Source organism: Euprymna scolopes, chromosome 12 (assembly GCF_053919585.1).
Source record: "Euprymna scolopes isolate OS-2025 chromosome 12, ASM5391958v1, whole genome shotgun sequence".
Lineage (NCBI taxonomy): Eukaryota > Metazoa > Mollusca > Cephalopoda > Sepiida > Sepiolidae > Euprymna > Euprymna scolopes.
This window is the reverse complement of record NC_136493.1, coordinates 49,526,720-49,545,902: the sequence shown is the minus strand read 5'-3', so window position 1 is coordinate 49,545,902 and position 19,183 is coordinate 49,526,720. Positions and strand designations below refer to the sequence as shown.

Genomic DNA, 19,183 nt, shown 5'->3' with positions numbered 1-19,183 from the left:
GCGACCTCATGCACGGATATTTGTATATTACCTAGCTTGTTCTGTGTTATAGGAGGAAATATGGGGAGTTGATGGCCTTCGTCGCATAGGGTAGAATTAGCTGCAAAGTTCTTTGCAAATAGTTTGGCCTTGTCTGACGCTGACGAGATAACCTCTGGTCCATTGATAATGGTTGGGATAGAACGCACACTTCTGTTCAGGATCCTATTTGTTATTTGCCAAAACTGGTGGGAACCAAGCCGCTGATCAGCTACCTTGGATTTAACAGACTGGGCATATAGCTCTCTTGCATTTTTTATTACTCTTTTACAGTGGTTGCTGGCAGTCCTGAAAGCAGCTTTAGTCTCAGTGCATCTATTACGTTGGTAGTTATGGAAAAAGTGATTTCTGTGCGCGATAGCAGCAGCACATTCTGGGGAGAACCATGGCTGGCTGTTAGGTTTTTGTTGGAATTTTTTTGATGGTATGAATTGGTCTATGCCTACAATTAACCATTCGGTCAGATCTGATACTATAGAGGACACTTCCTTTTTAAACATGGAGTGCAGAGGTAAATCAGATATGAATGTACGGAAGCTATCCCAGTCAGCCATAGAGTATCGGTATACAGTACGGTGGAGGGGTACGTCTGATGGCTTCTTACATTTTGTTTTTATCTTAACTGATACAGAAATTATGTGAAACCTGTAATTCCACAAAATAAAACATAGAATTATTTTTGGCAATTATAATTTTTTCGTGTGAAAATATTAAATAAACAATGCTTAATTAAATGATAATATCGGTAGTTAAAGAAATTAATTTTTCTTAGTTATATTGAATTCATTAATACAGACTTTAGGGACTTTTTTTTTTGTAATTTTCTTGTAAAAATTAAATGTAGTTTTTTTTTTTTTTTTTTAATTGTTACAATTTACGATGCTTTCATAAAAAAAGCAAAAATAAATTCATGCATTTCTTTTTTTTTTTTTAACTACTGAAACCATAACTTTAGAAAAGGTATTTTTTTGTTTAAACAAAATAATACATTTCCACTAAGATTTAAGTAAAAAAATAATGTATTCACTATATTCCATGATCATTATACTGAAAATTTCATTAAAATTGGTTAATTTCCTGATTTTTGGGGAGTTTTAAAGTAAAGGGAGAGGTCAAAATGTTTATACATTTTGAGCATCGGCATTCATTTTGCACGTACCTATCAAAAATGAAATTGACATTATTCTATGGTTTTGTACGAATGTTTTAATATATCTAGATAAATAGAGCACAAATACTAGTGACATCTTTGCTGTTGCACCCATCGCCAAACTGAAAGTGATGTAGGTTTTAATTAAGGCTAGTCAATCGAAAAGAGGGGATGACTTTGGAAAATATCGACAAAAAAGCGCCCCCTCCCCTGTAGAAAAGTGTTCAGTTGAGGGTGAAGGAATTAATGTTTTTAGCCAATTTTTCGATATTTGGCATCCAAAGGGTCGAGCTTCAAAACGATACCAATCTTGTGAAAATCCGTCGCCTCTGTCGAAAGTTTTAGACATAGATACATACATTTCAACAGACAGGTGAGATTTATATTATAGATGTCAAATGTTTTAACTTCAGTTGCATCATAATGAGACAAGAAAATATTGGAGCTTTTCTTTTTTGTGCTGAGGAAGAGAATTTTAAGATTTCTCAAACATGTAGACATGATTTTTTTGTTGATGAATTTTTTTTTTTTATGTTGACACAATATTAATTGTTATAAAGTTTGTATTCTCTTGCATTATATATTATGAATTTATGCATTATCCATAGTTGGTAAACCGTCTACATTTTTTATTTATAAAATTCTTTTTTAGTGCCTTTATACTGACGAAAGGAAATGAGCTCTATTCACAAAGGCCAACAACCCTCAAACGCCCCCCCCCCCAAGATATCCTTACAGACATTTGTACATGTAATTACTTATTTTGGTTGTGGCAGATTAAAAGTGAAATAATGATAGTAATAATAGAGAGATTTAGCTACTATAGAAAAGAATGAATGGTGACTAAATTGATACATTCAAAATAAGATTTCTAAATACGGAACACTTTTTCTTTTTTATATCTTTGCTTGCACAGGACATTAATTGAAAAGATTTAAAAAGCTAAATCTATTGACCAATTACATTTTTTACATCTGAGGTAAGTTGTATTGCAGCTATGTCAGCAGTCATGTTATTTATATCACATTCAACTCGTATGGGAAAGTTTGAAGTTTCAATATAACCATCCGTTTGGATATTTTTGCTAATACGTCATGTTTTTGGAACAAGTTCTCAGATTAACACTAGCATAGCACAAATATTGGTTCATATATAGAATTAAACCAATTAAAAAAAAATTAAATTGCAGAAAAGGGGCATCACGAATACAGCTGGTGTTTGGTGCTTTTGCACAGTCATTCATACTGTTTTCTCATCACATTTCAATCTGCAGCCGATTTCTTGATTGGATAAACCAGAAAGGTGGAGATTAATGAACTCTTGACGATCACTAAGAGATACTTGAGGTATAAGGACTAAATGTTACATTGTATAACCTAGTAACAACAACAATTATGATTAGAGATGCTGAAAGGTGGATATTTAAAGCTGGTTTTAAGCTCATTTGTTGCTGCAGAGTTTTTGGGTTGTTTTTGCCTTCTCTATTTGAAGCTAATTTTTTAAATTGACATGAACACTAGGATACTGCAATTAAGTTAGATATGAACAGGTAAAATTATAGAGGAATAAAAGGCAAATCAAATGAGGTATAGGTTGTTTAACAGTTACATTCAATTTAGCTTAAATTGGCTATTTTTCAAAAAATGGCAAGTGCAGACTTTTTTTTTGGTGGCACTATATATATATATATATATATATATATATATACACCTTAATATTTTTTTAACCAAAATTTTAAAATTCCGATAATATTCATACACCAATAAAATCAAAGTCAAAATTAATTGACTCCATTTAAGTTTTATGATTATCAGGTTTCATAATTGAGCATTTGCAAAAATCAAGACAACAAAATATAAAATGAGAACATTATATTGTGTATTTTCTTATGCGTTACAAGTGTTTCATAATCATTTGGACAATTTTAAATATCATATTATTTAAAAATATTCCAAAATAGCTACTCTTTAGACAACAAAATACACTAGTTATATGAATAGCTTCATAATTTCTATTTTAACAGGAGCAGTTAGACCTATCTCTACACCGCTCTTATATTTTCTTTGTTTTTTATTTTATCGATAGCCTTCGAGTTCAATAATCGCCCCATTTTCTTATTTTTACTTTTTAAATAATATTTCAACTAATTACCTATTCTAATATTAATTTAATCTTTTGTATGCTTTTATTTCAATAATGATTTTTCTTCCCCAATTTATTTATTTAATTGATTTATTTCGAAAATACTAATCTACACCTTGAAGTTCTAATTATTTTAGTTTCTATATGTTAAGTTGATGATCTAATTATTTATTTATTGCACCATTTTAAAATCTTTGTATTAAATTTAAGTATTTTCTTTCTGCACTTACATTTTACCGTCAACATATTTTGTAAATTTTTCCTTTTTTAAATTTATTTTAATCAGGTTTTAGGCGAGATAAGAGGAATTTACATCTATAACAACAGCTTTGTATAACATTTACTTTTTTGTTTAAAATTTCCTCTGTAGAATTCACTATGTGGTATGCCTCGAGTAAACATAGATTACATCTTTTTGATTTACTCAGTTTATATTTTCTAGTTTTATCTACTTGTTGTAAAGCACGGGGTCATACTGGGGATCATATATCGGGTAGATGACGGGGGGGGGGCATATAACGGGTACAGGATTTACGATGATGAGACATTTATAACAGAGTGAGAGAGAATTCATTATTGAATGAATGTGTAATACTCTTCTTTTACATCAGACTTGGAAGGGGTTATACAAAGTTCACTAAAGATGATTAACGCATTACCTTCAATTGTTGAATGACAATATGAAGACAAGTTACAAAAATCGATGATGCTCTTTATTTCATTTGACCGGTCGAATGATTTGACGTTAGGAATTCACATTGTTAAACTTGGTTAAACTTCTACCCCTTCGCCTCTGAGAGGACCCTCCTCTGACCATGTCAGCTCTTTTCTGACCGACTCTGCTGACTGTTCGAACTTGACTGCCCGACTGTCGACTTGGACTAATCTGCTAATCCTAGCTCCTATTATTGAGAATTCTCTTTTTGCTATGACCTCAGATGTGTGGTTCTAAACGTGACCACTCACGAGGCTCTGCACACGTTCTCAGAGACACACTTCTGCAAACAAAGAATTCTCACTAACCTATTTTTCAACCTAATCTATTTTTTTAATATATTTTTAATTTGTATTGTTCATTCTTTTCTAGCTGACCTTTTTAATTAAGTTTTCAGAAAAGAATGGACCATTAAATTCTTTTTACAATACAAACAACATCCAACCATTTCCAAAACAATAGCTAAATTCTAACATTCCAATTCTGAATCCATTCTGAACCTTGCTTACAAGGTTCGAGTCTCAGTTTATCCTAATCTCATTTTCCATTTATCTAATGTTCTTTTTATTTACAGGAAAAGGGACAGCCCTTTTTTCTGTAACAGCTATTGACTATTTTAATTCAAATTCTTTTTTATTCTTACATAGTTCCCTAACTCAATCACCTAATGCAGTTGTGTTCTGTTTATTTTTAATAATTATTTTTGTTCTATCCTTATTTCAATCGTTATCCTCCTCCTGATTTGGTTCATTCTCTAGTCTAATTTTAAATAATGCAACATGGTTTCGGTATTTGCCCTTTAAAAAACATTCAGTTCCCCATAGGTATATCTTTTTACTATTATCCACCTTAATTTACATTTGTATACAATTTCAGAAATTAAGCAATTGCTCTGCAATGGACATTCGTTAGGTATTCTACAGTAACATTTTCCTTCCAAATTTAGTTCATCTGATTCAATCCTAATATTATTCGCTATTTTGTTTATTTTACCATTAGAACATATAGTATTACCTAGATTGGCAGCAGTTGAGAATGAAAGTTTAGCTGTGTTCTTGATTATTTTACTTAATCTATTTTCTGCGGAGAAGTTCTTATCAATTATTTTGTAAAACTCTTTAGGGATATTATTTTGTATATGCTCACTGAAAGGAGGATTAAACCAGACTTGGTTTTCTTTTTGCGCCTATTTCTCTTATTCTTAATAGCATTATTAATTTAATCCTTTTTATTATTTTTATACCTATTTTATTCTTTATATTTCTTTTTCTTTTTATTGCCATGTTATATGATATTGTGTAGTTTGTACTACTATTTTTATTATTCACGTCCTTTATGTATTTGATCTTTCCTTGATATTCTGATCTAATTAAAGCTTCGTTATAATAATCCTTATTCTTCTCAAATATATTCTCATTTTGTGAATACTTGCATATTCTTTTTAATATACTGGTGATAATAGCTTTTTTCATACCTTTAGGATAATTAGATTTATACTCTATATAGAATAGTGTTTGGTCCAGTTTGTGATATGGTTCATAAGTATTATCGTTGAGATTTAGAGTTATATCTAAAAAAAAAAAATCACTATTTTCCAATTGCAGTCTGGTGTTATTTCTAACTCAAGTTCATTAAAAAATAGTTTACTTTTCTTTGTTTTTTTTTCTATAATTTGATCACTTGAATTAATTAAAAATAATGCATCATCTGTAATAGCCCTCTATTTAAGCCCAGTATTTTTTTTATGCATCTCCTTTAGTATGTACTACCAGGTCAGTTATAACCAGTCTAGAGATTCCATTGTAACATCGAAATGGTTTTCTCTATCCTTCCTTGGCCATAATTCATTATAACTAATTAAAGTGTTCCTCACTAGTTTTGTAATGTCTATTTATAATCTAGTTACATATGTTTCACTTTCCACTAATTTTAGTGTTTTCTCAAATAGTTCAGCAGTTATAGGATAATGAGTCGATGTCAAGCATAATGAATTTACTGTTTTGGTATTTAAGAATTTTCTGGAACCAATCTATCACCTCCCCCAGAAGAAATCACAAGCTTATGTTGGATTTTAGATTTTAAAGTGGGTATAATTCTGTCCAATATTTTTTTTACTAATATTACCAAAATAAGAAACACATGATGCAATTATATATATATATATATATATATATATTGTGTGTGTGTGTGTGGTTTTGAAGTAATAACTAATGATAAGCATACTCTGAAAGTGAAAATTTACTTTCATTGAGCTTAGTATTTGTTGCAAATCAAAATATTATTTATAGAATATATACCTCAATAGTATAACTAAATATTATGGTATCTGTTTGATACAGTTTGGGACTAATCAGGATTAATATTTAATACAAAAATGACACAAATGTAACCATATTCAACCATCAATTTGGCACAAAGCACTCATTCTAGGTCAACAGTCTAGATCTTTTGTCTGTTTTTAATTGATTAAAAATTTAGTTTTACAGAATTCATGTAGATTTCATGAGTTCTCTAACTTGTTTTTCTATAGTAAACACAAATGCGTTTAAATTGAATATATGCCGGTTAAAAGATCAGGCTCTTGCACTATTTCTATTTTAAAATACTTATTTAAAATTTCTAATTTTCGGCTTATAGCAAAACCTTCATCAGGATTGTTTAGACGATACTTTTTTTTTTCTCCTTAGTAGCCATGATGGTGTTTTCGCAGTTTCTAGTTGTTGAAGATAGAGGTTGTATCATCTAGTTCCATGTTTGCGCTCAGCCTTGTGCATATGCGTTAAAATATTTATTTAAAAATAAAAATACTGCACGAGTTTGATCTTTTAACTGTCATGTTTTGAATTTCATTTTCACTGTGCTTCTAAATAGTGAATTTCTATTAATTATTAGCACTTGTATTTAGTTTTATATAGAGATTTTAGTGTTTGTAGCACAACACTCTGTCTAATCTGAGTCATTTTATTTTCCTACTGGTAGCCATTACTGCTGTTACAAACCTTTACCAGTAAAGGAGTGGAAAACTAACGAGTTGGTTATTTTTATCACAAGAGTGGCTGGCATGTATTTGTTTAATAATTTACACATGAAAATTATTTTTCTTTTTTTTGCGTTTTACTGCCATGTACTATGGAACATATTTATTCTATTATAATTGGGTGTAAACTTAAACTAAACAAACGCCAACTTTAATGTATGTATTTAGAACCAGAATAGCCCTCACATCTTTGAGTGGAAATCTTGAGTGTGTTCAGTAACATCACAATTTCTTATGAATGTTGGCAACCTTTACCTGTTTGCAAGTACTTGATTCTTGAAAGAATTGGAGAAATCAATTTTAACAGAAAAATTAAGTCTGTTCTGCCTTACATAAAATAGATCCCTTCAGTTATCTCTCGTTGCCGACCCATTTTTCTTTAAATTTCTTTAGACTTGTCACTGGCAGAGTCTTGTCAAGTATCTCAACATTTTGAGCATCGCTGGTAAAAAATATTATTTCTTTCTAATGTTGTTAGTATTACCTTTTAGTACTTTTTTCTCTTATCTAAACAAACTTTGTTTACGGTTTCCCAACATGCTAGCCTATATTTTTCCTTGTTTATAACTCGCTGATTTCTTAGAATAATTTGTATCTTTTTCCTTTCTAGCCTTATTTTAATACTCCAAATTATTTCTATTCTGCAGTTTTATTAAGTCTGAGTCTCTTTAGATTTTTCAGTAAACTCATCTTTGCCTCATCTTCAGTTTATAGTTATGTATTTCTGAAACAATGCTTGCATTCCTTTCTAGTTTACCTTTGTTGGTGATTAATAAACCCGTTGGAGGGCATATTGCTGATGTTTTACAGCTACATGAGTCAAAATAAAAAAATAAAAGTTATCTGGATGTGTTTTATACTGTTTTGCTTAGTAATTTTGCTTTTTAATGAAACTAGTTGCCCCAGACCTCATTCTTTTAATCATTTTCTGAACAAAAATGAAAAAAAAAAAAACACAGTGTTTTCATGTAGTTCTATATAAAAAAAAATCCTACGTTTTTAATAAGTTCTGCAGGCCAGATAAGATTTTGGCAGGCCTAATTTTGCTTGCAGGCCATAGTTTGGCGACCCCTAGTTTATGTCATCCTGTACAGTTCCAGATCAACTCTTACACTTTGCTTTCTCCCTCTTTGAAAAGGGATTAGTCTTGAGTAACTTGTCTGAGACTCTCCTTCTGGGGAATGCCAACAAGACTGTCCCGGCATTTTTTTTTTCAGGCCAGTGTGTTCTTCCTCTAAGGTACTAGCTCTTAAAATCCCACTGTCCGACCCTTGTGTCACATTCTGCTGTGGGAGAAAGATAAAGAGCGAGTTCAAAATGAAGTTGACTTTGTGTCTTTATTAGTGGTGTAAGCAACTCTTCTCAGACAGGATCAATGCTGAATCCAACACAGGTTTGATTGTCGTCATCCTACTACCGCATCCACACCGGGCGGGTTGAACCGGCTTCCTCTGAGGGAGGGAGTTTCTCGGGAATATTAAATTCACAAGTGGTCTCCAGTATTCTAGTCAGAGGAAGATGTGTGTTTGTGTTATTTGAACAACTGTTTTCATCTTGGGTGTTATTCACATTTTGAGCGATTTAATCTCTGACCTTAAGGTGTATCTTGTAAAACTGTAGAATCTTCACAGAATTTCGAACAGAACCCTGGAAGGGGCATGCTCTCATTCCATCAGCCATGACCGTGTAAAACTCTTAAGTAATTCACAATGGCATTCTACAAAGACTAGTGGTGTAATTGATGAAGTGCAATATAAAATTCAGTTGTGATGCTCTTCCGGTGGTTGAAAGTTCAACCGTCAGTGCAGGTAGTATGAAAAATACAATCGGGAATTAAAGACTTCAACCCGGTTATGGCTGATGGTGCAGGAGCATGCTACACCCATGGATTAAATAAAGGGTTCTGTTCGAAATTCCATGCAGATTCCGGAGTTTGACAGATTCATAAATTCGATAAGATATATCTGAAGAAGGTTGGAGGTTACATTGGTTGAAATATTTTGCAAATGATGCTCAAAATCTAAATTATCAATCCTCATCTCTAAAATTCAGAAACATAATGGTTTATTTTTTATTTTTGCAGGGCAATGTCGCTGTCCTATATGCAGCTCTTTGTATTTCCAAATAGTCACCCATCTGATACTGACAAACCTAAACATAGCTTAACTTTGGTGATCTAATGAGGACTGCTGTGTCAATATAATTATATTGTATTCCTCTGGTTATTATGCATTGTAAATGCAATTTGTTTAAACATGTGGCATTTTAATATCCAGTCGTGTTGATTTATCATTTTTTTGAGTCGATATTGATTACATAGGTAAAATGTGCAATCCTTCACTTAAATATTTTTTACATGCACAGCAGGTGTCACTAGATACGAGATAACTGTTAGTAATTCAAACTTATTGGCATAAAAATATAGCAAAGTGCAACCAAAAGATTTTCGTCTTGATTATTTTATTTATTCATTTTTTTTTTACTGATGGGTTACTGCTCATCAAGGTTAAGATGCCACTTAAAGAAGAGGGTTAAAAGGATTGCTGGTTGGGCTATAATTGCTGACACAAGAAACTTTGTAGTTGTAACCAAATGAGTTCTTGTTATGAATGTTTTACTGTCAAAGTGATGGGACTCAATCAAGTAACTACCATAACCATAAAAATATAGTAGAGAGAGGCTAGGAATGTCTCTTCCATATGAAAAGGCTATTAAGGATACGGTCTGAATGTTTGTTGTGGACCACTTTGAATGTAGATATGGTCCGCATCATAACATCCTCCTCTGCTAGATTGTTACATGAAGTGAAAACCTGAACAGAGAATACGGCCTTTCTTCTGTTGAAATGAAAGCAATGATGTTCTAACTTCTGCGAATGCCCGCAGAGGCTGTAACTTCATGCTGGGATGAAAAGCTTCCGAAAAGGTCCATTTTTTTTTTTTTTTTTTTTTTTTTTAAACCATTGAGGTTGTATGCCGCCCTGCTACTCTGTAAGAACAAATTCAGTCTTTCAAAGTCGCTCTTTGTAGATGGAGATTCATGTCACTATCCCGGTTGTGAACCTTTGAACATGCTCCAGGTGTACGATATCTTTTTGAAGACATATGCTCAAACATAGGCTGTACCAGAATTATGTATAGAGTACATGGTACAATGGGAAAGAGGTGGCTGGTTAATTTTAATGCATCTAAAACCAAGCTTCTATCTTTCCATTATCAATGCTCTGATCCTGTTTGGCATCAATTGAAATGAATGGCTCTCATCTTGGGGAGGCTCTGTTTTGACAAGTCTCTAGGTCTAATCTTTACTCCTGATTTGAGATAGACCACATACATCAAATCCATTGCCAAGGCTGCTGAAAAAAAAATGGAATCATTTTACCACTCCAGTAGATATCTCACTGCTGATGCGATTCTCTACCTGTATAAGTGCCAAGTACGTCTAAGGATGGAGTACTGTTGCCACATCTGGGCAGGAGCTGCTAGAAACAGCTTATCCTGCCTTGACAGAGTTCAAAATAGACTTTGTAGCCTAGTAGGGGATGCCCTTTTCACTTCCTTGCAACATCTTTCTACTGAAGAGATGTTGCGAGCCTGCCTCTGCTTTATCATTGTTTTCATAGCAAGTGCTCGTCTGAGCTCCAATCTATAGTCCCCCTGATGTGACTTTCACGAAAAACTTGTCTAGTTGAAACCCCTATCCATGATTTCCCCCATTCTTTATCTGTGTCTAAACCTAAACATAGATTCCATGAACAAAGCTTCTTTCTTAGATCTGCACGCCCGTGAAACTCTTTTCCGGTTTCCTACTTTCCAACAATATGGTAGTCTTGAAGTCCCATGTGAACAAGTTCTTGATGAGCCATCCTCTTAAGTAATCCAATTTATCAAATTTCCACTACTCACGATTACATTTTCCCCATTGACTACTGTACACTCATTAACTCTTATCCTCGAGTGGCTTCCGGGCCTTGATAAGTGTTAACTCCTTTGTTTCTCTCTCTATCTCTCTATCTCTCTCTCTCACAACCGTTTCCATCCGTATTTCGCTTGCCTCTATTTTTCCCTTTGCTCACTTTTTGGCACTAAGTACCCGAAACCAAAGAGGGCCAAGTGGTGCACTGACCATGTCAAATCACTGACTCATCATTGAGGGGATGCTGATATCTGTTGAGCATTTTCTTTGACTCTTCATCCTCTCTCTTTCTCCTTGCGCGCTCTCTCTCTCTCTGTTCTTTTGCTTCAGTGATAATGAAAAAGCAAGATATACTCTGTCGGCTAAAAAAGGTGAAATATAAAATTTTCGTTTTTAAAACACATAATCCAATGCAGCGATTATGTAATTATATATATATATATATATATATATATATAAATTTATTTTTAGACTTCTGGATTTAAATTTTATTGGATTCAATAATTTTACCGTTCAGACTTTTAACATTGGACTTGATTGGAATTGTTCATTTTTTTTGCTCAATTCCACTTTATAATTTTCAAATTGCTTCTTCGAATATTTGCATTGATGTAATGCTTTTCTACTCAATTTTGAAACTAATTTCACACTCTTTTCCTGTAAAATGTGATGCAATTTTCTAGCTGTGTGGTGATGCAATTTTAAAGGACATTAGCTTTAATGAAAATATATCGTACATCTAATGACATTCTTGCCTGACTTTAAGCTAATACTTCTGACTCCATTGGATCAACCGAATCGTCATTCTGTTGCGTTAGCAATTGTAGAATGTCAAATAATATAAACACTTGAAAGAATTCTTATCTTTGGAAAATATGAGACTGCAGTTTATTTAAAAATGCATGTCATTCTCTTAAAAAGAAATCTGAGTGAAATATTTAAAATCATAGGGTTTTTATTACTGTACACATAGATTCGAAAAAGTTTTCAAAAAACAAATGTATAACAAATAAATGTTATCATAGGCAAGATAAGTTACTTTTCTACCTAACTGTATATGTTTTTAGTGTTTTTATTTAATGTAACATGTTTATTCAGCTCAAAAAACATACAGTATTTACCGAGGTATTGGAAAAATTAAAAATGGCGTCCGACTCTCTCTTTGACACAGTAAGTTTGGAAAAACGAGTTAAAAATAAAAAAATACAAAATACTGTTAAAAACCCAATGAATATATGTCAGCCTATGTCATGGTAACATATATTGAGCGAATTTACACCAGTATTTTGTCTAGTTTTTTTTTTTAACTCCTTTTCCCAAACTTAGTGTCAAAGAGAGAGTCGGGCGTCATTTTTAATTAATGATAAATAAAAACACTAAAAAATGCTAAAAGCATTGAAGTCGTTAGCAGTAGTGAAACTGAAAGAACATTCATTGCTCAAATAAAAAAAAAAGGCAGAAAACGTCTCGAACAGGAAAGTTTGAAAAACAAATTATAAAAAAAACCGTATAAATCCGTATAGAAAACAGAAAGGAAGAAGAAAAAATTACGAAAATAGATGTTCTCCCTTTATTCTTTGAGCAGAATTTGTGTGTATACCTCTCTTATTCATGTCATCCCCCCCCCCTCAATTCCATTCCAATTAATTGCAGCCATAACTACTTCCAGCTGGAAAATATCTGGGAGTGGCTAAATATTAACCAGCTGATCGCAGAAAAGTGTAAAATTATACCAACAGAATTCGTGGGGGAGGGGGGGTGTCATGTTATAAACATGATTATGTTAAGAATATGCATAATTTTCGAACCGTTTTTTTTTTTTTTTTTTTTAAATTTGCAACAGATGTTAGAAATTAAAAATGTAAATCCATTTCTATAACAACCCTTCCCCCGGGGATGGGGGTGGCATAAATAACAAAATATATTAGAACTAACGGTATGCTATGAGTGTTCCAACTTGCGGGATTTTAATTCATCATATTTATTATTACAGAGCCAATTCTCTATTAAATATTGTACCTAATATAAAGTAGTGATTTCAAGTTAATAAAAAAAAAAAAAAATGACTTGGGTGCCATTAGCTAGAATCGAAACCAAAACATTCAGCGCTCCAGCCACATATACTGATGTAGCAATCCAGAGCTAGGTAAGAAAGATTTAATGAAACAACTTGAAGAAATGAATTGAGTTTGGCCACGCAAGTTGAAATAAACATTTCGCATTTTAATTTGCCGATATGTCTGTATACATTAGTCATCCATCCAAACAAAGATTTTACTCATTATAAACCATCCTTGGTGTATGATTACTATTTCCTGTTCATTTCAGTGTTATGTGACCAGTAGTTTAAGAGTTTATCGGTTAAATATTTGCACAGATAGACACACATCTACTGTCTTATTTATATAGATTAAATGAAAGAAAAAGGTTTAATTCCTTCCCCTCTAGTTTCCGCTCTTTCTTTCTGGAAACTAGTTCTATATAATAAGTAGGGCATAATCACATTGAGACACCGGTTCTAATTAGATTACCAAACCTAAGCAATGTTGAGTTTGATCAGTACCAGATAAGTGACCATTTGACAATACTAGGCTCTGTATGTAGGAGGGCTTTGATATCTCTGAGCAAAAACCCTGACTGATCTAATTTAAGTTTTTATTTTGACACAAGAATTAAAATCAAGAAGTAATGATGGTAATAATAATAATAATAATATTACTTGTGCATTAATTTGGTCCCTGGTGACCAAAAGAATAGATATTATGTTATTTTTTATTATTGCTATTGTAATCATCTTTGCAGGGTCACAGTAAGTCAATGATGCAAGATTTACAAGTGTATCTTCTGTAGTTTCTGATTTTTAGCCTGACACTCAAGTAACACGGTCATGACTTTTCTTTCTATAAGACTAACAGGCCACCTTATGTTATCTGGTTGTAAAATATGTTTAAATATGATATTTTAATTCCTGCAGCCTCGTATTTATTATAGACCCAATATATAGTGATTTCAAAAGTTAAGGAAAAAAGAATGTCTTGGGTTCTATCAGCTAAAATCGAAATCAAAACATAAAGCTCTCCAGCTTTATTCGTTATTATTTGAAATAAGAACAGATGGCTATCAGAACTTATAAAAATTAACCAACTTTACCATATAAATGTATATTTGTGCATGTATAGAAAATACAGGTTTAGTCAACTTGCACCTAGCAAGTTCCAATTCCTCCCCCCCTCCCCAATTTTGATGCCTAAGCAGCTATTTTTATCGATTAAAAACTAAATTGAATTTGTTCCACAGGTAAAAATAAAAATCCCATATATCAAGTTTCAAGTCTGTAGACCGAAAGTAGACAGTAGTTAGTTGAGACCGTTCCTCACACAAAGAAACAAGATCACACACACACATTTTATGCATTTAACATTTGTTTTTCAGTTTCAATTGTTATTTATTATATATTTTTTATTTTTCAGATCATAAAACTATTTCATCATGAGTATGCTTACAGTGGAGGAGTGTGAACTCCTCAGCGATTCAAAATATCGCTCATACATCTCCCAGGTAGATAAAGCATTGAAAAGTTTTGAAACAACCAGTGAATGGGCAGATCTTATTTCTGCCCTAGGAAAACTGAATAAGGTAAGTTTAAGCTGTATGCTTTTAGAGTTTTATAAGAAATCTCTCTTGAACAGTCAAATTGACACTTGTCGGCATAAAGGACTCAAAGTAGGTGATAAAAAATTCTTGCTTAGCTGAAGCAATATTTATATAATAGATTATCCACATATGTACTAGCAACTAATTACAATGCAGAGAATTAATTTACCCATCTAAACAGAATGGAATGTTTCAACCTTCTTATAAACCAACTTTCTAGACTTCTGTCTTGAGTTTCCTGTGGAAGCTCAACTGGTCATACAGCTGAATACTAAAACACAATGCCTCTAGGTTAAAAATAGCAGTAATAGTATTTAATCTTTCCTTAAGCACTTATACATATTATAGACAGACACAGCTCTTCAGTTTGGCTAGATATAACTTGGAACCTCCACTTCTCTACTGATCTAGATGTGACACTGTTTGTGGCAGAGAGAAAAATTATATTGTATTTAAATGAAAATATTCATTCATTTATATATATTTTTTTTTACAATACTGATAACCCAAAATACTCAATTCTTCTTTTTATAGAATATTGCTTTAAGGGGAGATAATCATTTCTGCCAACCATGGGGAAATGTGTGTGTGTGTATATATATATATATAATTAAACTGAACAAATAGTTTTTTTCAGTTCAATACATTTGAACTTATTTAATTGTAATATGAACCGCTGATGATCTCCATTTTCTGTTTAAGTTAAAATTTTTTTTTGTCACTGTTCTCTTTAGTAATTGTGAATTTTCTAGCAGTAAGTTGACTTGTGCAATTGCTAAGTTTTCAATATGTTGAATTTAGTTCATATCCCTAGGAATTTAAACAGAAATAATCATTTTACATATATATATATATAATAAAATACTCAAAATATGAATGGTATGAGTAAAAGTGATACAGTAATCCAACAGAAATTTCTACTACTTATATATATATATATATATATATATATGGGTTGATTATTATTTATTTAAAGGTAAACAGTTACATTTGGTCGCTACAAACAGCCATCTGTTTCAGTCAGAGAGACTTCATCGGGAAACCCTGAATCATTCAATGCTATAGAAAAAAAAAAGGAAAATTGTTCTTTTTTTTTTTTTTCTATAGTGTCGAATGGTTCAGTGTCGCCTGACCAAGTCTCACTGACTGAAACAGATGGTTGTTTGTAGCAACCAAATGTAACTGTTTACCTTTCAATAAATAATAATCAACCTATTTTGCTCTTGTTATTGAGCACTATCTATTAACCCCGTTGAGTTCATTAGTTCCTACTTTTGAATATCTCAAGCCTGGAGATGTGTGTGTGTGTATATATATATATATATATATATATATATATATATATATATATATATATATATATATAGAGGGAGAAATAAAAAAAGAACAAACCAAGTTATATGTTCATCGACGTTTCATCTTTATTGTGAGACTTTCTCTGGATGAATGCAATAAAGATGAAACATTGATGAACACATGAGTTGGTTTGTTTGTATATTTATCTCCCAATCTCATTGGAATACTATTTCCAATATTCTCGTCATCTATTATATATGTATACTAGCATTAAAACTTGCTCCTCTTTGATCTAAGACATTTTAGTTCATAACATGAAACTAATTTAAAAATTTAAGAGTATTTGAAACTGTCTTTATTAAAACCTAAACAGTAGAATTATGTTATGCTTAAATGAAAGAATGTATGCACTAATATTTATCATTATCATTAACAACCTTCAGAAAATATAAATTCACATATCTTTTCACCAACTTGTATGGCATAATCATGTTGATACACCGGTTCTTGTCAGATCACTGAAGTTAAGCAATGTTGAGCCTGGTCATTACTAAAATGAGTGACCAATTTGGGAATTCCAGGCGCTTTATGTAGGAGGATGTCGACACCTCCCTGCAAGTGCTGCAAAACTTAATGTCATTATCTCCCCTAATGGGGATATACGTGACTGAGGACCCTTTGTGAATTTCATACTCTCATGGAAATTCCTACCATGGAGGAAGCTTGTTAAACCTGAATAGGATTAGTGCTATTTCACAAACACACACACAAATTAGTTTAGCAGAAGGAAAACTGAATAGTTTCAAAAGTACATTTTTTTTTTTTATCTCCACTTTTTTTTTTTTTTTTTCTAACCTTTGGAATTGAGGCCTTCTCTGCTTCTCCGTATTTTGATTTAAATTTTTTTTTTCTTTTTTTAAATGATTTTTTTTCTTTAATCAGGTGCTGTTGTCTAACATGAGATATGTTGTGATTCCAAAACGAGTTACTATAGGGAAGCGTCTGGCCCAGTGTCTTCATCCGAATCTCCCAAGTGGTGTGCACCTCAAAGCTTTGGAAACGTATGATATCATCTTCAAGAGTATTGGTCCTGGCCGTCTCTCACAAGATTTATTCATTTACACTGCTGGTCTGTTTCCATTGATGGGTCATGCTGCTATGAATGTGAAACCTGTGCTCCTTGATCTTTATGAGCGCCATTTTGTCATGTTAGGGAAGCACATCAAACCGGGCCTTAATGGACTTCTCTTGGGTCTGTTGCCTGGTCTTGAAGAAGGATCAGAATTTTCTGGCAGGTAAGTTGTTTTAACACGATTGTACACCCTTATTATTCACACTTTTCTCCATACAAAATAACTTCAATCAGTTAAATTCAGAAATTAGAAAGAAAACGTTTCAACTGGAAAATTATAAAAAAAATGTCTATCAATCAGTTAGAAAGAAATGGCAAAAAAAAAAAAATGAAAGCATCTCATGAAATAGTGAAGAATTTCTTTCCAAATTAATTTCAGGCAATGTTGAACTTGCTGTTTGTTTTCTCCTTTCTCCTAAAAACTTGAAATACTTTTGTCTGGCATGTTTTTACTTATATAGTAAGAAAGTACATATGTATATGTAAATAAATACGCATTGGTCTTTATGGGAGGGGGGTGTAGCAAGCCTCCCCTAAAAATCAGCAAGATTCTAATTAATGTGGCTTTAGTTTTGAAATGAGCATTTATTTTTTAAATGAAAATCATTTCAGACAAAGCATAAAGCCACTTGATATAAGGAGATAAAAAATACAACTTTAACATTAAAAAACTAGCCAACAATTTGATTTCTGCATCAAACCTAATATTTGGGCAGCATGTTAAAAAAAAAAGATGCTAATTCCTGTAAACAAAAAATCATAAATTAACATTCTTTCAATTATTTAAATATTTGAAATTTTTGTGTCCATTTTTAAAGTTATTTTATTTTTTTAGGTAGAAAATTTTTTTTAATATTGTTTTGTTTGTATATTTTCAGAACAAATTCATTGCTAGAAGAATTTAGTGAAGTAGCCGAACGTAGTTACTTCTACACGTGTGTTTGGGAATGTATCTTTTCCTTTCCTGCTATCCGTCTTCAGGCCATCACTTTTCTCGTTGCACATTATAATAAAAAACAAACAATGGAAGATCAACTATACATGATGGGTCACAATATTGATCTGATGGTAGGTATTCCTCATTATTTCGCCATCTACCTTTTATGATTGTTTGAGATATATATATATATATATATATATTATTTTTGTAGTAATATTGTTTTTTTTTTCTACTGAAGAAACTTGCAAATTAGACAATCCCTTAACTTAGAATTCAAGGCCCATTTTGCTTAAAGAGGCACATAAACCTCAACTCACTATGAAAGCCAAATAACTAAATAACTATCAGATCTCAGAAAATCAAAAGCTGAACCCTGCCCGCTGTCCATTTGCTTGAATATATATATATTATTCGAAGTTAAGAATATTCAAAGGATAAATTATAACGAGGGTTATACAAGCGTGTTCAATACAAAATGGAGCAAGATATACTTATTTTTATATAGCAATTTAGGTTTCAGTCAACCAGTTATAGACAACTAGTAGTTACTTCATTAAGTGATGTTGCTTTTCCAAAAGTTCAGTATAGATTTTTATATATATATATATATATATATATATATATATACACACCCACTTGAAAACACTAATCTGCTCCCAATCTATGGACATGAAAACAATCTAGGAAGTTCTGTCTAGCAGACTACGGTAGAGAATGTGTAGTACCCTTTTTTTTTTCTTTTTTTTTTTTTTTTAAATTTTTTTAAACTTCTTTGCTCAGCATGAACTCTTGTTTAAAGAGATGCTAACTTTTCTTGAGTAGAAAACTAAATTCTAGATTGGATAGTCAAAAACTGTAGAACATTTTTTCAATTTCTTGTGTTCTTTTCTTTTCGCTAAATATTTCTCACTCACAACAAGCCTCATCTTAATTTGAGGAAAGTGAAAAAGTAAACCTTGGATTTATTTTCAGCAGCCTTGTGACTCTCACTTCTCTTATCTTATCCTTTAGTCCTCACATTTCATGAATTATTTATTTTTTTGTAAACAGTCAAACGATGATTTCTATTTAACGCATATTATCACTTTGGGTCAAACCTGGGAGTAATGGTAACTAAGAAGGCACCCTACATTTCCCAAAGCACCCCCCCCCCATTCTATCTC

At 32.1% G+C, this 19,183-nt stretch overlaps 1 protein-coding gene across 10 annotated transcripts in view; it reads left to right on the top strand.

Moving 5' to 3' along the window:
• LOC145291276 (protein DOP1A-like) overlaps positions 1-19,183 on the top strand; it is a 284,201-nt gene that overhangs the window by 73,248 nt on the left and 191,770 nt on the right. For all 10 annotated transcript variants that reach the window (XM_080136913.1, XM_080136910.1, XM_080136911.1 and 7 more), the window contains exons 2-4: positions 14,469-14,634; positions 16,891-17,243; positions 17,959-18,148. In XM_080136913.1, the coding sequence (XP_079993039.1) occupies positions 14,488-14,634; positions 16,891-17,243; positions 17,959-18,148 (690 nt within the window). In that variant the 5' untranslated portion in view covers positions 14,469-14,487. The remainder of the gene's footprint in view (positions 1-14,468; positions 14,635-16,890; positions 17,244-17,958; positions 18,149-19,183) is intronic.